This window comes from Carassius carassius, chromosome 12 (genome assembly GCF_963082965.1).
Source record: "Carassius carassius chromosome 12, fCarCar2.1, whole genome shotgun sequence".
NCBI lineage: Eukaryota > Metazoa > Chordata > Actinopteri > Cypriniformes > Cyprinidae > Carassius > Carassius carassius.
Window position 1 is genome coordinate 20,535,974 of NC_081766.1, and position 16,083 is coordinate 20,552,056.

General features: G+C 37.4%; 1 protein-coding gene across 1 annotated transcript in view; it reads right to left on the reverse strand.

Annotated features, from left to right (window-relative positions):
• LOC132155079 (collagen alpha-1(XI) chain-like) overlaps window positions 1-15,754 on the reverse strand; it is a 109,522-nt gene extending 93,768 nt beyond the window's left edge. Inside the window, exons 1-4 of the mRNA XM_059563860.1 lie at window positions 15,094-15,754; window positions 7,212-7,376; window positions 3,568-3,781; window positions 2,553-2,715 (exon numbers count right to left, since the gene is read on the reverse strand). Coding sequence (XP_059419843.1) covers window positions 2,553-2,715; window positions 3,568-3,781; window positions 7,212-7,376; window positions 15,094-15,208 — 657 coding nt within the window. The 5' untranslated portion in view covers window positions 15,209-15,754. The remainder of the gene's footprint in view (window positions 1-2,552; window positions 2,716-3,567; window positions 3,782-7,211; window positions 7,377-15,093) is intronic.
• Between the last annotated feature and the right edge of the window lie 329 nt (window positions 15,755-16,083).

Sequence of the window (16,083 nt, forward strand, 5' to 3'; positions counted from 1 at the left end):
CCGGGAGGAGCTCAGAGTAGAGCCGCTGCTCCTCCACATCGAGAGGGGTCAGCTGAGGTGGCTCGGGCATCTGTTCCGGATGCCTCCTGGACGCCTTCCCGGGAAGGTGTTCCGGGCGCGTCCCACTGGGAGGAGACCCCGGGGGAGACCTAGGACACGCTGGAGAGACTATGTCTCCCGGCTGGCCTGGGAACGCCTCGATGTCCCCCCAGAAGAGCTGGAGGAAGTGTCTAGGGAGAGGGAAGTCTGGGGTTCTCTGCTTAGACTGCTGCCCCCGCGACCCGGCCCCGGATAAGCGGTAGAAGATGGATGGATGGAATATTAGGATATGTCCCCAAACATATCCTAATTGTTATTAAGCCTCTCATCAAAAATCACAACTTGACCCCAAAGAACTAGTTAATTATAGACCAATCTCAAATCTCCCTTTTCTGTCCAAGATACTAGAAAATGTGGTATCCTCACAATTATATTCCTTCTTAGAGAAAAAAGGTATATGTGAGGATTTCCAGTCAGTATTTAGACCGTATCATAGTACTGAGACTGTTCTCCTTAGAGTTACAAATGATCTGCTCTTATCATCTGATCGTGGTTGTATCTCTCTATTAGTTTTATTGGATCTTAGTGCTGCGTTTGACACAATTGACCACAACATTCTTTTGCATAGACTTGAACACTTTGTTGGCATTAATGGAAGTGCATTAGCATGGTTTAAATAGTACTTATATGACCGCCATCAGTTTGTAGCAGTGAATGAAGATGTATCATATCGATCACAATTGCAGTATGGAGTACCTCAAGGCTCAGTACTAGGGCCGCTACTCTTCACGTTTTATATGTTACCCTTGGGAGATCTCATCAGGAAACATGGTGTTAGCTTTCACTGTTATGCTGATGACTCAGCTCTATATTTCTTCGCGGCCCGGTGAAGACACACCAATTAGAAAAACTAATGGAATGCATAGTCGATATAAAAAACTGGATGACGAATTTCTTACTGCTAAATTCTGAAAAAAAACAGAGGTGTTAATTATAGGACCTAAAAACTCTGCTTGTAATAACCTAGAACACTGTCTAAGACTTGATGGTTGCTCTGTCAATTCTTCGTCATCAGTTAGGAACCTAGGTCTGCTATTTGATCACAATCTTTTCTTAGAAAGCCACGTTTCTAGCATTTGTAAAACTGCATTTTTCCATCTCAAAAATATATCTAAATTATGGCCTATGCTCTCAATGTCAAATGCAGAAATGTTAATCCATGCATTTATGACCTCAAGGTTAGATTATTGTAATGCTTTATTGGGTGATTGTTCTGCACGCTTAGTAAACAAACTACAGCTAGTCCAAAATGCAGCAGCAAGAGTTCTTACTAGAACCAGGAAGTATGACCATATTAGCCCGTCCTGTCAACACTGCACTGGCTCCCTATCAAACATCGTATAGATTTTAAAATATTGCTTATTACTTATAAAGCCCTGAATGGTTTAGAACCTCAGTATTTGTATGAGCTCCTTTTACATTATAATCCTCTACGTCTGCTACGTTCTCAAAACTCAGGCAATTTGATAATACCTAGAATACCAAAATCAACTGTGGGCGGCAGATCCTTTTCCTATATTTGGCGCCTAAACTCTGGAATAACCTACCTAACATTGTTCGGGAGGCAGACACACTCTTGTAGTTTAAATCTAGATTAAAGACCCATCTCTTTAACCTGGCTTACACATAACATACTAATATGCTTTTAATATCCAAATCCGTTAAAGGATTTTTAGGCTGCATTAATTAGGTAAACCGGAACCGGGAACACTTCCCATAACACCCTATGTACTTGCTACATCATTAGAAGAATGGCATCTACGCTAATATTTGTCTGTTTCTCTCTTATTCCGATGTCACCGTAGCCACCAGATCCAGTCTGTATCCAGATCAGAGGGTCACTGCAGTCACCCGGATCCAGTACGTATCCAGACCAGATGGTGGTCACTACCTAGAAAGGACCTCTACTGCCCTGAAAGACAGCGGAGACCAGGACAACTAGAGCCCCAGATACAGATCCCCTGTAAAGACCTTGTCTCAGAGGAGCACCAGGACAAGACCACAGGAAACAGATGATTCTTCTGCACAATGCCTGGTTTCTCCCAAGGTTTTTTTCTCCATTCTGTCACCAATGGAGTTTCGGTTCCTTGCTGCTGTCGCCTCTGGCTTGCTTAGTTGGGGTCACTTCATCTACAGCGATATCGTTGACTTGATTGCAAATAAATGCACTTTTTAACTATTTAACTATTTTAACTATTAACACTATTTAACTGAATAGAGATGACATAACTGAATTCAATGATGAACTGCCTTTAACTATCATTTGGCATTATTGACACACTGTTTTCCTAATGAATGTTGTTCAGTTGCTTTGACGCAATGTATTTTGTTTAAAGCGCTATATAAATAATATTTTTAAGTGTATAATTGGACTACCAACACAAATAATAATGGGAATGGACTGCATCCATCAGTGTTTTTGTAAAAAAAAAAAAAAAAAAAGCTTTGCTTGCCTCAAAAACTTCCTCGTCCAGGATTCTGGTCCCAAAGACTGTGATGCCATCTGTGTTAATGATTGCGTGGTCACTTCTGCTTAGTGGTTTAGAAATCTTCTTCTTGCAGTCCACAATCATTGTGACAGTCTTCTTTTCGATGCTAATAGCCACACGGTGCCACCTATCGGTTGGGAGGAAATTGTATGGGAAAGACAAACAAAGAAGAACCATGAAGTTTGTGATTCCTCAGTTTGTGGAATGATATATGTTTACTTTCCGTTGCATAACCAAAATGCATATTTGGTTCTTTATACAGTGAGAAAAACAACTGACCACCACTGAAGGAGGATGTATTAGTACAGGATGTTCCTAAATAAAATCATTTAAACGGAAAAGACAAACATCATTCTCTCCATGTGTATTTAAAAAGGCGTATTACTTAGCATCGCCTCTCATATTGACAAAATTATAAATATTTCACTAGCTGGTTTTTGTTTAATACTATGTTTTCTCAAATAAAAAAAAAATGTTTAACCATTACATGAATTATGAGAATACACCATTGTTTTATTACATGTAAACCTTAATGTGGTTAATCAAAGGCACAGAAACTTGGCATTCTTGTTTCTTTTAAAGTAAATGTTTGCTTTGCCAAATTAGTTACATATGACTGCATATTCACAATTTCCCTACTTTAATTATACCTATATAGATAAATAAATGAGTATGCTGATGGAAAATAGTACCAGTAATAAACACAGTGGACTAAACTATCCACTAGGAAAAATTCATAAGCAAATTGCATAGCCAATCCAAACATATTCAATGGTCAGTTGATGAAAACTATACTACAGCTTGTTCGAAACACACACACACACACACACACACACACACACACACACACACACACACACACACAAATATTACTTCTGAAATTGATGTATTGTACTACTCCGAAGAAAAAAAAGTTTAAACTGTTTAGACCAAAAACCTTTACACAAATCAAAAATATACAAATAAAGAGTCAACTTGCTTTCCATCTGCAAGGTTAATGGCACGGAAAAGGGGGTAATCCTCAGGAGCGGGCTTCCCATGCTGATCCTCATACAGGAAGACTGGCGCACGGCCCACCTCCACTCCCAGCTGCTGGATGCCCTGCTCGTTGTATACCGACAAAAGGAAGGACTGTACTCCCGCCTTTGGTTTGAAAGTCATAAGGATGGAGAAGTCCTGAGGGAATACGTCTCCTGAAGACACAGGAAAGACATTGTGGGTTAAACATCTGCTGTTATTGATTATTCATACTCTTGTCTTCGTTTCCATGGTGTTGATGAGCTAAGACCAGTGCTTTAAGTGGCCCAAAAGAGGTGCCGGTACTCTATTATAGCCTATATATATATAAAACCCCTTCAATATAGTTGTTGTTACCTCAGGGGATGAGGGTATTATATAGAATATATATATTGTTTTTTTTTTGTTTTTTTTGACGACTCCCCTCATCCCCTGAGGTAACAACAACTATATTGAAGGGGTTTTATATGCAGCAGTCAACAGACGACCTTATAAAAATAATAAATCCTTTTATTAGTTTGTGGATTTGCTTGAGCTAGAAAGTGCTACTGAACATAAATAAAATGTGCAAAAAGATTTAGAAAAAATACCCTTAGAATAGGGTGACCAGATGAGATTGGCTTAAATTCGGGACGGGGTAAGGGGAGTGTCTCATATTGTCTTTGTGCAGATAGATTATTATCGTGCCTAGTATTTTTTTAGAACTTAGAAAAAAGATGCTGCAGCCAATGAGCAGCCAACGGGGCTGGTTGCAGGACGACTCAACCTCCGAGGACAGTTTTTAATGTTTATCAGACAATAACTACTGAAGATTTTGCTTTAGTATAATTTTTGGGACAATTAGGGCCAGATTCGGGATTCGGGACAACAGTTTAGATTTCGGGACAGTCCCGAATTTTTCAGGACGTCTGGTCACCCTACCTGAAAGAGCTACTGCATTACTTCATTAGCTTGCGTCTGACATATGTTTGCAGCGATATCATTCAGGCTTGGTGGGTTGTCAGCCAGCGAGTCATGATTCTGACCGTGTTGTTATAGTACTCAGAGTGTGAAGCCAGGAGAGCACATTATGTACCGAGCAGAGTGTGCGCATTTCACATTCTCTCCGGCCACGTTGAGTTGTTACTGAAAGCGGCAAAAGCGACGCATGCACTTTTCACTTGTAAAACTAAAGGATGTATGGGTAATGTAGTCTCTCCTCTCGGTGGGACGAATCAGGAAATTTGCATTGGGAAGGGCGCTCTGAAAAGCGCAAGCGCAAAAGAATAAAACCTCTATTAAAACAGATGTCCAAATGAGCGTACCGGTACGCTAAAAGCATGTTCTGGGCGCACGGAAAGGTGGCGGTACGCTCAAGAGCTATATTTGGAAGTGGCGGTACTGAGTACCGGTTCGTACCGGCCCACTTAAAGCACTGGCTAAGACTATATCATACTGTGTACTGTGATCTAAACGCGCCTTGTAATATGCAGTGGCCCTTTACAGCAACCTGTTCTTCACATGGTTTGTAGGGGATGGTTTAATTAAGTATAAAATGGTTTGTCTTTTCTGTTGGCACATTAGTTTTGCAAGGTGTCAGATGACATAACAGATTTACAATTAAATGGGTTGCATGAGCACTGGAGTGGAACTAAATCTGAAGCTATTGATCTCTGAAGTGCTGTACACTTTGACAACCTTGAAGGAGATACTTTTATTATTATTATTATTATTATTATTATTATTGCCAACATACTATTTCGCTGAAATTTCCAGTCCTAAAATCAAAAGGCTTGGAGGTGATATTATTTTAACCAGAAATCACAGAAAACAATTTGTTAATTGAATCTCCGGCTATTTTGTGCCTCAGTTCCTTTTTGCAATCTGGCCAATTTGGAAGATAACCAACACACACAGAACATATGGTCCGAGTTAATGTGACTAAACTAGTAAATGTAAATGATGATGTTGTTATAGGCTGAGCAAATAATTATTTCAACATCCCATTCATTAAAACTAAACTTAAAACTGTGTTAACCATGGAGTTGCAGGAGACATATGATACACTGATTTTGTGAATGTTTAGCATTCTTATGTCAAATGGCCTTCATTTTCTTCAGTATGTGACAGTTCACTATCTGTGATATGCTACGAACAACATACTAGCTTATGTTACAGGACTAACAGCAGCAACAGTTAACAGAAGGTTAGATCTGTTCTGCTACTCGACATTGTTCTGCTACTCAAAATTGTCTACTCAATAATTAACTACTCAAAATTGTCCTGGTGACAACGTTTCTGCAAAGTGACATTATTTTTTGCATGCTTCCATAGTGAAATGTCACAGTGTAAGTGGCGTTAAATGAGCATTCAGTTTTATTTGGAACAGGCTATATTTGATTATGTTGGTTGCTGTCAGTATTGTGGTAGTTTGGAAATTAAATATCCAGTTAGTGGAGCTAAAAGGTCAAAGCTCTTTGAGCTTTTCCACTGCGTGGAACGAATTGGAACGGCACAGCTCAGTACGGTACTGCACCGCTCGGCTCGGCATGGCACAGTTTGTGTTTCCACTGCAGTTTAGTATCGCTTTAGAGTGGGCGGGATCATTCACAAGCTCAGACAACTAAGCTTTTTGGTTGTTAAAAAAGGTGCACTCTTTCAAAAGAGTTGCATTCCCTGGCCGTGCTGATTTGAATCTAGCGGTTCTTTTGTGTTTGTGTCGCAAGTTCAGTGACGCAGGTAGTGACAATTCTCTCCGCCCAATCCGTGATCAGCATAGCTTACACATCACGTTCTGGTAATGGTACGGTTGACTTGAAACCTCAACCGAGGTGGTACAAAAAATATTTGTCAAAATATATTTATTTATATGTTAATATACAAATCATGCACTATGGAAAAAGTGTTCTAGTGTCACAACAGTTTTGTGCAAGGAACTGCACAAAGAATGAATAAAATTTGGTGTTTTACTGTCACTTGTGTTTATTTCAGGTGGAACTGCAGCCCTTATGAAAGTTAACCATGGATTTACTATAGTAAAAGTGTAGTAACCCGTTTTTGGCATATTGACTACCATTAATCACCTCAGTTTTACTACAAATACCATGGATAGTACGGCTAGTGTAGCAAAACCATGGTTAATTTGTGGTTACCATGGTTTAACCGTGTTTTGTTGTTGTTGGGTTTTTTTGGGGGGGGGGGGGGGGGGGGGGGGTTGGGGGTATTTGTTGTAAAACCATGGGTAATTTTCATAAGGGAGTGATTTGTATGTAGGTACATTTTGGAGTTTTACAAAAACGTGGGTAGAGGCATGTTTTTCCATTGAGCCTATGCTGGTCAAAACAGTAGTCAATGAGCTTTCTTTATTTATTAATGGACTCTTTCTGGAAATATTAGACTTCTGGCATTGTAAACAGTCCAAATGCATTTAACTAAGACAGTCAAGCTACATTATGTACTTGCTGTTGGGTGCATTTCAAAGAACCAAAATAAACTATTCAAAATGTCACTTTCCAAGAGAAAACTAACAACATTAAGAAGTGATTTACAGCCTTGCCCAAGCAAACAAGTTGTTGTATTTAAGAGTAAGTAGGAATGAGAGTACATAGATTCGAACAATTCACATACCTGGGAAGAGCTGCTTGGTTGGGGTGCTGAGTTGAGCCCGTTTGTCCACTCGGTAGGCCACATCTGGCTTAGATCCTCTCCGGATGGTGCAGAAGCCTTGTGTTTTTTTCACTCCTTCTGGTGAACTTTTAAAGTCTAAGACCTTGAGCACATCCACGGGTTCAGCTGTGAGGCAGAACGTTGGTTGTTATGATCATGATGTTTTTATCATTTTTATAATTTAATTGGTGAGCAAACATTATTAGCATCAACAGCTTTGCTACATCAAACTAAAACAATGTTGGTTCAGTTATTTTCATTTGTACATCTAATTATCTAAAGCCAATAATTCTGTTATCAAGAAGTTAGATTAGAAACAAGGAAAAAATTAAACAGCACTATCCAAAGATACCTTTCATTTGTCACACATATGGGAAAGGTGATTCTGGTGTGAAACTACTGTTGTTGAGAAAAAAAGAAAAAAACCTTGTGAAATGGAAATAAATTGCCAGTTGTTTATTTTTCACAACTGCTTCCAAGTACAGTTGGGTTATTATGTAATTTTATTACACTATCCATGTTTAAAAACTAGAAGTCAGTTTCAATGTGTATTATTAACCTCAATTAGACTGCTTTCCTAATGCAATGTCCTTATTCTGCCTTGAATGGTGTCGAATGAGTCTATTTACAGTCAATTATAGTTTAGCAAATTAGGACATTTGTGGGCCACATCTTGCCATTAGTCAATATGAACATGAACAAACAAACTCCCATAAAATCCCCCCTCATTGGTGCCACACATCATTTCGCAGCAATGCTAACCCTGACTGACGGTTTTACCGTACCTAATTCCCTGCCATCACATGTGTGCTGTGACCATCCAATGAAGCAATTGTCCTTTTACAAGGAACCAGAGCAGCATAGCAGTAAAGATGTGAAGAAATATCCAATAGGGATAATTGACCCCCCCCACATGCAGATCCATCTACAAAGCCAAACATTCCAGGAGTTAAAGTCACTGGTGTTGGTCACTGACCTTCTACGGTTATGGCAGCTCAGCATGACCCAGACTTTACAAGAAGCTCAGCTCCACCAATACAGTATGTCAGGTACTATACTTCATCATGTTGCTACTACCAATGTCATATATACAAGGTTCTGGTGTCCCTCAGCCTGCAACCCACAAATGGCTCATTTCTAATGATCCTTATCAGATCTATGCTAATGCTTAAGATTTATGATATGATTAATATGGCAGTTAATACTTAAAGTGGACTCCGAGCAGCACTGTAACTGATTTATTGCTCTGCTCGAGTCTTTAAGGCTTCGCCTTTGATGCTGTGAATAGGAAATATTCCGGCTTCACTTGAAAACGATGAATAAGGATGTATGCAAGGTCAGGGAGATAAGAGTACCAGCTCGGTTACTTACATCCATTACTATCCACTGATGAACATCAAAATTATATGCAGGGGAGGTGGATAGAAAGACAGCCTACGCATAATATGGAGATTTACTTGTAAATATATAAATATGCATTTCTAGCCATCTTTTTCTTGTCATAAAAATGGGCGTGGCTATTTGTAAATTCTATGGGTCTGGCTTCCGGTCTCATTTGTGTCCACTTCATCCAGCTATTTTTAGTTGAACAAAACAGTTCATTTTGCTGCTTGATATTAAAAGTTGGTGTAGCTTATCATATTATTTTAATGTATTATCTTGAACACACTGGTTTGTAGTGCAAACTTTTACTGCATGATGCACTGCATTATTTACCTAGCGGCTAATGAACTGAAAGTCTCACCCATAGGCTTACTTCCGCTTTGAAGAAAAAATTGGATAGCCCTGGCTGATTTTTAAATATAATTTTGACAGCCCCTGAAATGGGTTGTATTGACATTACCTGAGTGGTTAAAGAATACGCTACAGCGCTCATTCAAAAATGTGCATTTGGAGCAAGAACACCTACAAATGCATGTGTAGATTCAGTCGAGTGATAAAGTTCTGTCAGATGTGCAAGAAAGCTGCATGTGTTACTATAACAAACACTGCGTGTTTTCTTTCAGAATCATCATTAGCTGGTAGAAATGCAAAATAGGTTATATAACAGTTTTTACGTAGAAATTAAAATAAGGTAAAGGTTTGAATAATTACATTTTAGGCACACTGTCAGTAATTTCACTAATGAAAATAAAGCCCAAGGAGAACTGTTGTTGCATCTTTGATCAATACACAGTGGCGTTTCATTAATGAATCCACAATTTTTAATGAATCAAGTGAATCAAGGCAGTCACTGTCTGTGTTCGAAATGCCATACTACTACTCTTACTATTTCTGCAGTATCCAGTATGTATGCTGTGCATAGTGTGCAAATTTTCTGTATGCATCAAATACCCTGATGACCTACTATATTTACCAGAATCTGCTAAATATAACTCAAGTACACTGAAATCAGTACAGAAGCTGTGTTTGGAATGGCATACTACCACACAACTCCTAGTGTGTTGCAGTATGCTGTGTGTTTACTGTGAATAGTAAGAGAATGTTCTGTATGCATGGAATGCCCGGATTACCTGCTACATTTGCTGAAATTTTATGCATGCATCTGAAGACACTGCATGGCATACTGTTTCCCAGAACGCAACGCGCTCCATGTAATGTTTCATCTTCAAATGTGTGAGTGAACTGGAGGTGGGGAGTAGTAATTATAAAACACTTTTATACTTACATGTTACTGTAAACTACAAACTATTGCTGTGTTTCTAAAAACAATATGGTACCGTAAGTAGGACATAAATTGTACTTTAATCTCTACAACACGTTTCCGATCTATGTCAAATGACGTGTCCTTTATCTCTATAGTGCTTTATACAGTACAGATAATTTCAAAGTTATTGAATAATAAAAATATTGAAGTAATATAATATATAAATAATTTGATGGAAGAGACTATTTACAATAACTCCGCCCACCATGCCTGTCTGCGATAAACAGCACTGCAAAAGATACCCATTTACAGTACTTCAATATTAGTAGCGCAGTGGGTAAAAGACGTGTGATGAAAGATTTTGTCACGAGTGACCCGAGTTCGAGCCTGCCCTTTACCAAACCTTGTTCTAGGCTACTCCTTTTCCCACCACATATTAGAACAAAAAGGCATTTATTTTCAGTAACAATAAAGGAAATATTTGAAAATTGGAAATAAAAGCTCTCATTAATAATACAGTGTTATTAGGTGGTTAGTGGTATAGGTGTAGGGAGATTTTTGTCGCAATAAAGCTGCATTAATTTAATAATATTTTCAAGTATGATAATTTAAACACACTATGTTATTGCATTCTTTTTTTTTAATGTACTACAGTACTGAAATATAGGTATCTACCACCTAACTACTATTTACACAATTATTATTAGTTCTGCTCAGTATGTAAAGTCCATTAATTATGAAATGAGTTAAATTGGGCAATATTGCATTTAGTATGAATCCTTAATTAACAAGACTTTGTAAAAAGATCAGTCATTACATTTATTTGTAAATTAAAATAAAATTAAAATTAATTTAAATTTATGCATTTAGCAGACGCTTTTATCCAAAGCGACTTACATGGCATTCAGGCTAACAATTTTCTCCTAACATGTGTTCCCTTTGATTCGAACCCCCAACCTTACGCTTGCTAACGCAATGCTCTACCACTCGAACTACAGGAACACAATTTGTGAAGTAACAACTTCAGCAGCTGTGCTGAATTAATATTTTGTCATGTAACAACACTTTAGCACACTACTCTGAAACATTTGTTGCTCATTGTATACTGTTTCACACACTCTTCTTTAAAAAATAGTAGGCTAGAACACTGAGTACTGGGCAGTAAGCAGTAAGTAAGTATGCCATTTCGAACACAGCTACATGCTTAGTTTTTGAATGAATCAGCTGTTTGAACGAATTGATTGATTGATTGAACGATTGAATGACTCGCTGACTTAAGACAGGTTCTTGCCACCACCTGCTGGCGCTTTTAGAGTTGTATAAAGAGTATAATTTTTTTAATATAATTTAATATTTAACAATTTATTTGTATTTCTCTATGCTGAATTAAAATATTTCTATCTAAAGCTACTTATATTTCAGCTACTTTTCTGTAATGTCTATTCAGGTTTTTTTTTTTTTTAATGAACACAATGATAACTATTTTTGTGCTCCGTGTCCTCTGACTCCCCCCCCCCCCCCCTCCCCCCCAATGGTCATTGTGTAATTCGCACCCTGGACGCATCTGTTTGTCATTACCACTGTGGATTGTTGTGGTCGAGGATGCCGAGTTGTGTTTGATGAATGGATGACAAGCACATAAATACTCCTATTCTGACTCCCCCGCTACCAGAGACTACAAAAACGACTGAGTCGGGGCAAATGGACATATTTGTCTGCTGGTCAGACAGCAGACAGGAAGTATCTATTTTAAAGGTCTAAAAACAAAAAAACATATAAAGAGAATGATTAGTTGCTAAGACTCATTACTGTCTTTCTCAGGACTCAGTGTTGGATTCAAACCAGGGATTTATTTTCATATGCTTTGACATCACAAAAAAGGCTAATTTTCCACCTTGTCCCTCTGAACGGAAGGCTGGGAAAGCACTTTAGAAGAATTATACTAAAGTCTTTTGATAGATCAGCCCTATAACACTACGAAAAAGGCACCATAAAACCAGCAAAACCTTTATAAAATATGAAGGATGATAAGCTGCATTTGTTAAAAATAGACACTGAGGAAAATTCACTCAGACGTCTGGTCTTCACAGTTATATTTAACAATTTATAGGTCAAGAGCAGGAAAAAAATAAATAAATAAAAATAAAAACCATGCTACTGTAGTTCATGTAAAAAAAACTACATTTGTCTTTTTGTTTCATTATTTTCTGTAACCATATGGTAAGAATGGCAGGAAGTGGTGATCTGGTACTGGCCAGGAGCCAGTGGGTGGTGTTTTTTTAGGGTTAGTGCACATGCTGAACACATTATGGTGTCGGCATGGTACAGCCTGCATATAACTTTGCCTCAACATACCACCAGCCAAGTCCTAATTCACTGAAAGCACAAATTTATTGTTATTTTACTCTTGGGCTGAGATAAAGGGACGATAATTAATAGAAGACTTTAATCGAAAAATAAAAAGCTTGAGGTCATTGAGATTTTATATTTAAAATAAATCAATGCTTAATAAATTCAGAATAGATACATTAAATACATGAAAATAAAGATGTTTACAATGTTGCAAAGGATTTGAAATAAATGCTGTTCTTTCTTGATTTCTTGATTAAAGAATCTTCAAAAAAGTAGCATGGTTTCCACAAAAATATTAAGCAGCATAGCTGTTTTTTTAAGAGTTATAATAATAATAAATGTTTTTTTAATCATATTGTAATTTAAATATATTTTTAAATCACAATAATGCTGTTTTTATTGTCTTTTTTTATCAAATAAATGGTGAGCAGGATTAAAAAAAATATTTTGAAGAAAATCTTACCGACCCCAAACTTTTGAACAATATTTATGCTTAAAATGTTATATATATATATATATATATATATATATATATATATATAATTTTAAGGATTTTTTTTTGTTTATGTTTATTATGAAAAATTCTAGAATATATTCCTGGAACAGCTCAATTTTCTCAATCACATTAAAACACCTCGTTTGTGAGCTTAATTATGCAGTGAAGTCTAATGTAGCTCTGTCAAATCCATTTGTTGAGAGTTTCAATTCAGTTTAACCCTCACTGACAAAACAAAGAAAAGCCCTCTGCATTATCATTCTAAAAAAAAAAAAAAAGTCTGGAAAAAAGCCATTCAAACTCTTAAAGGAGAGGACAATCATCTGTAACTCTTACAAGTCTCTTCTAAAAAGCTTTGCTACTGTTTTTTTCTTTCTAAACTCTAAACTAAAGGTCTCTTTGTGCTTTTCAGAATGCCTCTCAGCATTACTGCATACCTTAAGGCCTCATATATTCCAGATGTTGAGAACTGGCAGGAACAGCACCCCCCTCTCACAAAAGCTCTTAAAAAATGTCAGTATCCAAAATCCATTAAAGCAGCAAATAAGCACATTGCTTCTAATGCACATCCACAATTATGAATGCAGGCTATTTTTTTCTTTTCTTTGTATTTTCCAGATATTCTCTCTGGGGAAAACCAGTCTCATGGATAATGACATGGCAGATTTTTCCACAATAAAACATGACAAAAGTATTTAGCAAAGAATGCATCATCTGTGTGATTCAGCCTCTAAAATGACTGCAAATCTTGAAGAAATCTGGCAGAAATGTCACTGGATTCAAATACACACGGGACGCAATATCCATACTATGACATAGGCTAAACTACAGCTGCAAAAAAGGCCCTGCATCCTCATTGTTAATCTCAGCAGCTGTGGCCAATATCTCATTTGAACTTTTTGAACTGCTGAAAGTGGTATTTTATATAGGTTTCATTTGAAATCCAAAAAACTAAAACAAATGAGAGCCAAAAGGTAGGTTTTATGCATGGAATTTTAGTTGTGGTCAAGATTGATATTAAAACCCAAAAAATGTGGAAGCTCACTTTCAAAATATCTCCACCTCCCAATTGGCCTGCAGAAGTGCAATGTGGTGAAGACATCATCAGGCAGCCATTTTGAAAGAGGTATGTTATATATCTGAAATGGCCATCAGAACATCAACAAGGAATATACTCTTTATCGTTTTACAGACTTATTATTATACTGTGAATTTGCAAAGCAGGAGAGACCAGGCTCTTTGAAAGCTTTTATCAGAAAGACCGCTTAACAGTTTGCTATTTGTGATCCTCATATACAGTTGAGTCAGAAGGACATGATGTCCTAATTTTGCCTATTTTTAGAGTAGCCTATACAGGAGGACAAAATGTATAAATGACGGATAGGGCCACTTTAAAACTCAAGTGTCCACGTTTAGCAGTAGACAATGTGTCCAAGTCAGAAAGCACTTCTATAGTAGCTTTCTGACAGTGGACGGGTCTTTAGTATGGCCTGGGATAGTGTGGAGAAACGGTATCTCTCTCTGTCTGAGCAATAGAATTTCCTAAACTAATTGTGGGCACTCGAGTGCCTCACTGGTGTGTGCTGGGTAGTGCAGTTACCATGAATGATGTCAACAGGTCAAATACACCCGCCTTTCTGCTATTAACTGAATCACTCAACTTTGGGACATAGCCTGCTATAAAACAGTTTTGTACTGTATATCAAAACTTTGACGATGAGGGATACCAGTGATATTATAATTGTTTTTTATAATATTTTTATGCAAATATAATATTTCTCTATATGTAATATAACAGTATTTTATACAAATGATAAAGCTACCTGTAACAGCATACTCTGAAATACTTAGAAATATGTGTTTTGGTAGACTCTTCCAATCTGAATTTCAAATAGAGCATATTGTATATTAGACTTGAATAATAATCATATCCAGCTTTCAAAAACAAACTACTGGGTAGTATGTTGAGACAATGCCATTATTAACAGCCAGGACGTATGCCACTAATATCTCTAAGTAAACTATTTTTCTAATCAAGCAGCATTTTAGGCATTATGATGAAAAATGAAATAATAAAAATGAAATAATAATTTAAAATAGTTGTTATCGGCATTGAGGTTTAGGAATGCCATTTCTGCACGCGCCTATTATGGCCATAAATGCTGTCTAGGTAAGAAGCGCACTAGTTTTTGAGGCAATCTTACAATACATATCCTATATATGCACACTGTGATTTTACTATATTTTGACAAAGAAATTCACTACATATTTTCAGTTCGCTACAACTCTATGCTTATACTGAAGGCTGGCATCACTAGAAGGCTCGTGACTTTGCTCCTCAACCTTACCTGCTATCACTTGTGTTGCCTGAAGCACAAAAGTCAGAATGAAGATTGCACTTAAAGCGTAGTTCCTGAGCCAGCTTTTCGTTTTCCATCTCGTGGACCACCTTTCCTTATCCATGACCGGCGCCCTCAACTGTGTCTTGTTTTTAAATTCGTTCCTTTTCCACAATCCAGATTATTATTTAATATTTATCTCTGATCTGCCATGAACGAAAATAATAAATTGGTTGTCGTTGTGAACAAACTCCTCAGTCCTTCCGTCCAGTATACTCTCAGACTGAAGGTAAACGGACTCTCATGAAAAAAAAAGAAGAAGAAAAAAGAAAACCGGTTTGTTTCCTGAAGATCTAAGTCTTGAGGAGGGTTGGACGTGGACTAAACCTGACCCGTGAGGAAAAAGAAATGAACACGGCACAATTACCAGTCTTGGAAAGATCCGCCCATTATTTAAGAGCTTCAAAAGTTTGACACCGTTACCCCAAAAACTCAGAGCAAAGGTATATCTACTCTGAGGGACCAGACAACACCGGGATGATGGTGATGGGACACCGGTTTACCGGAGGAGAGCCTCGTATAACCTGGATTATCATCCTGCGTTCAGAATCTGGGATAAGGACTGGATAAGGACTATATCCCCAGCATTATACAGTTTACTTTCTTGCTTTACTTTATACGTGTGGATCACCATTTGGATATATCAGTATATTCCGTGTACTGTCTGCAGTTTCCACTGCTGACCTGATGCATGGCATTTTGCTCCACTTTATAGATTCTTAAATAATTTGTATTTATTTATTTATTTATTTTATTTTTTTGGAATGGTTACACGAAGAACTTTTTTTGTATAATATTTCCTCTGCATAAAAGGCTGTTTAAAGTATATATATATATATATATTGCAGCCATTTGCTAAAATAATATAAGTATTTTTTTCCCCTCATTAATGTACACACAGCATCCCATATTGACAGAAAACTTAAATATCACATGGTC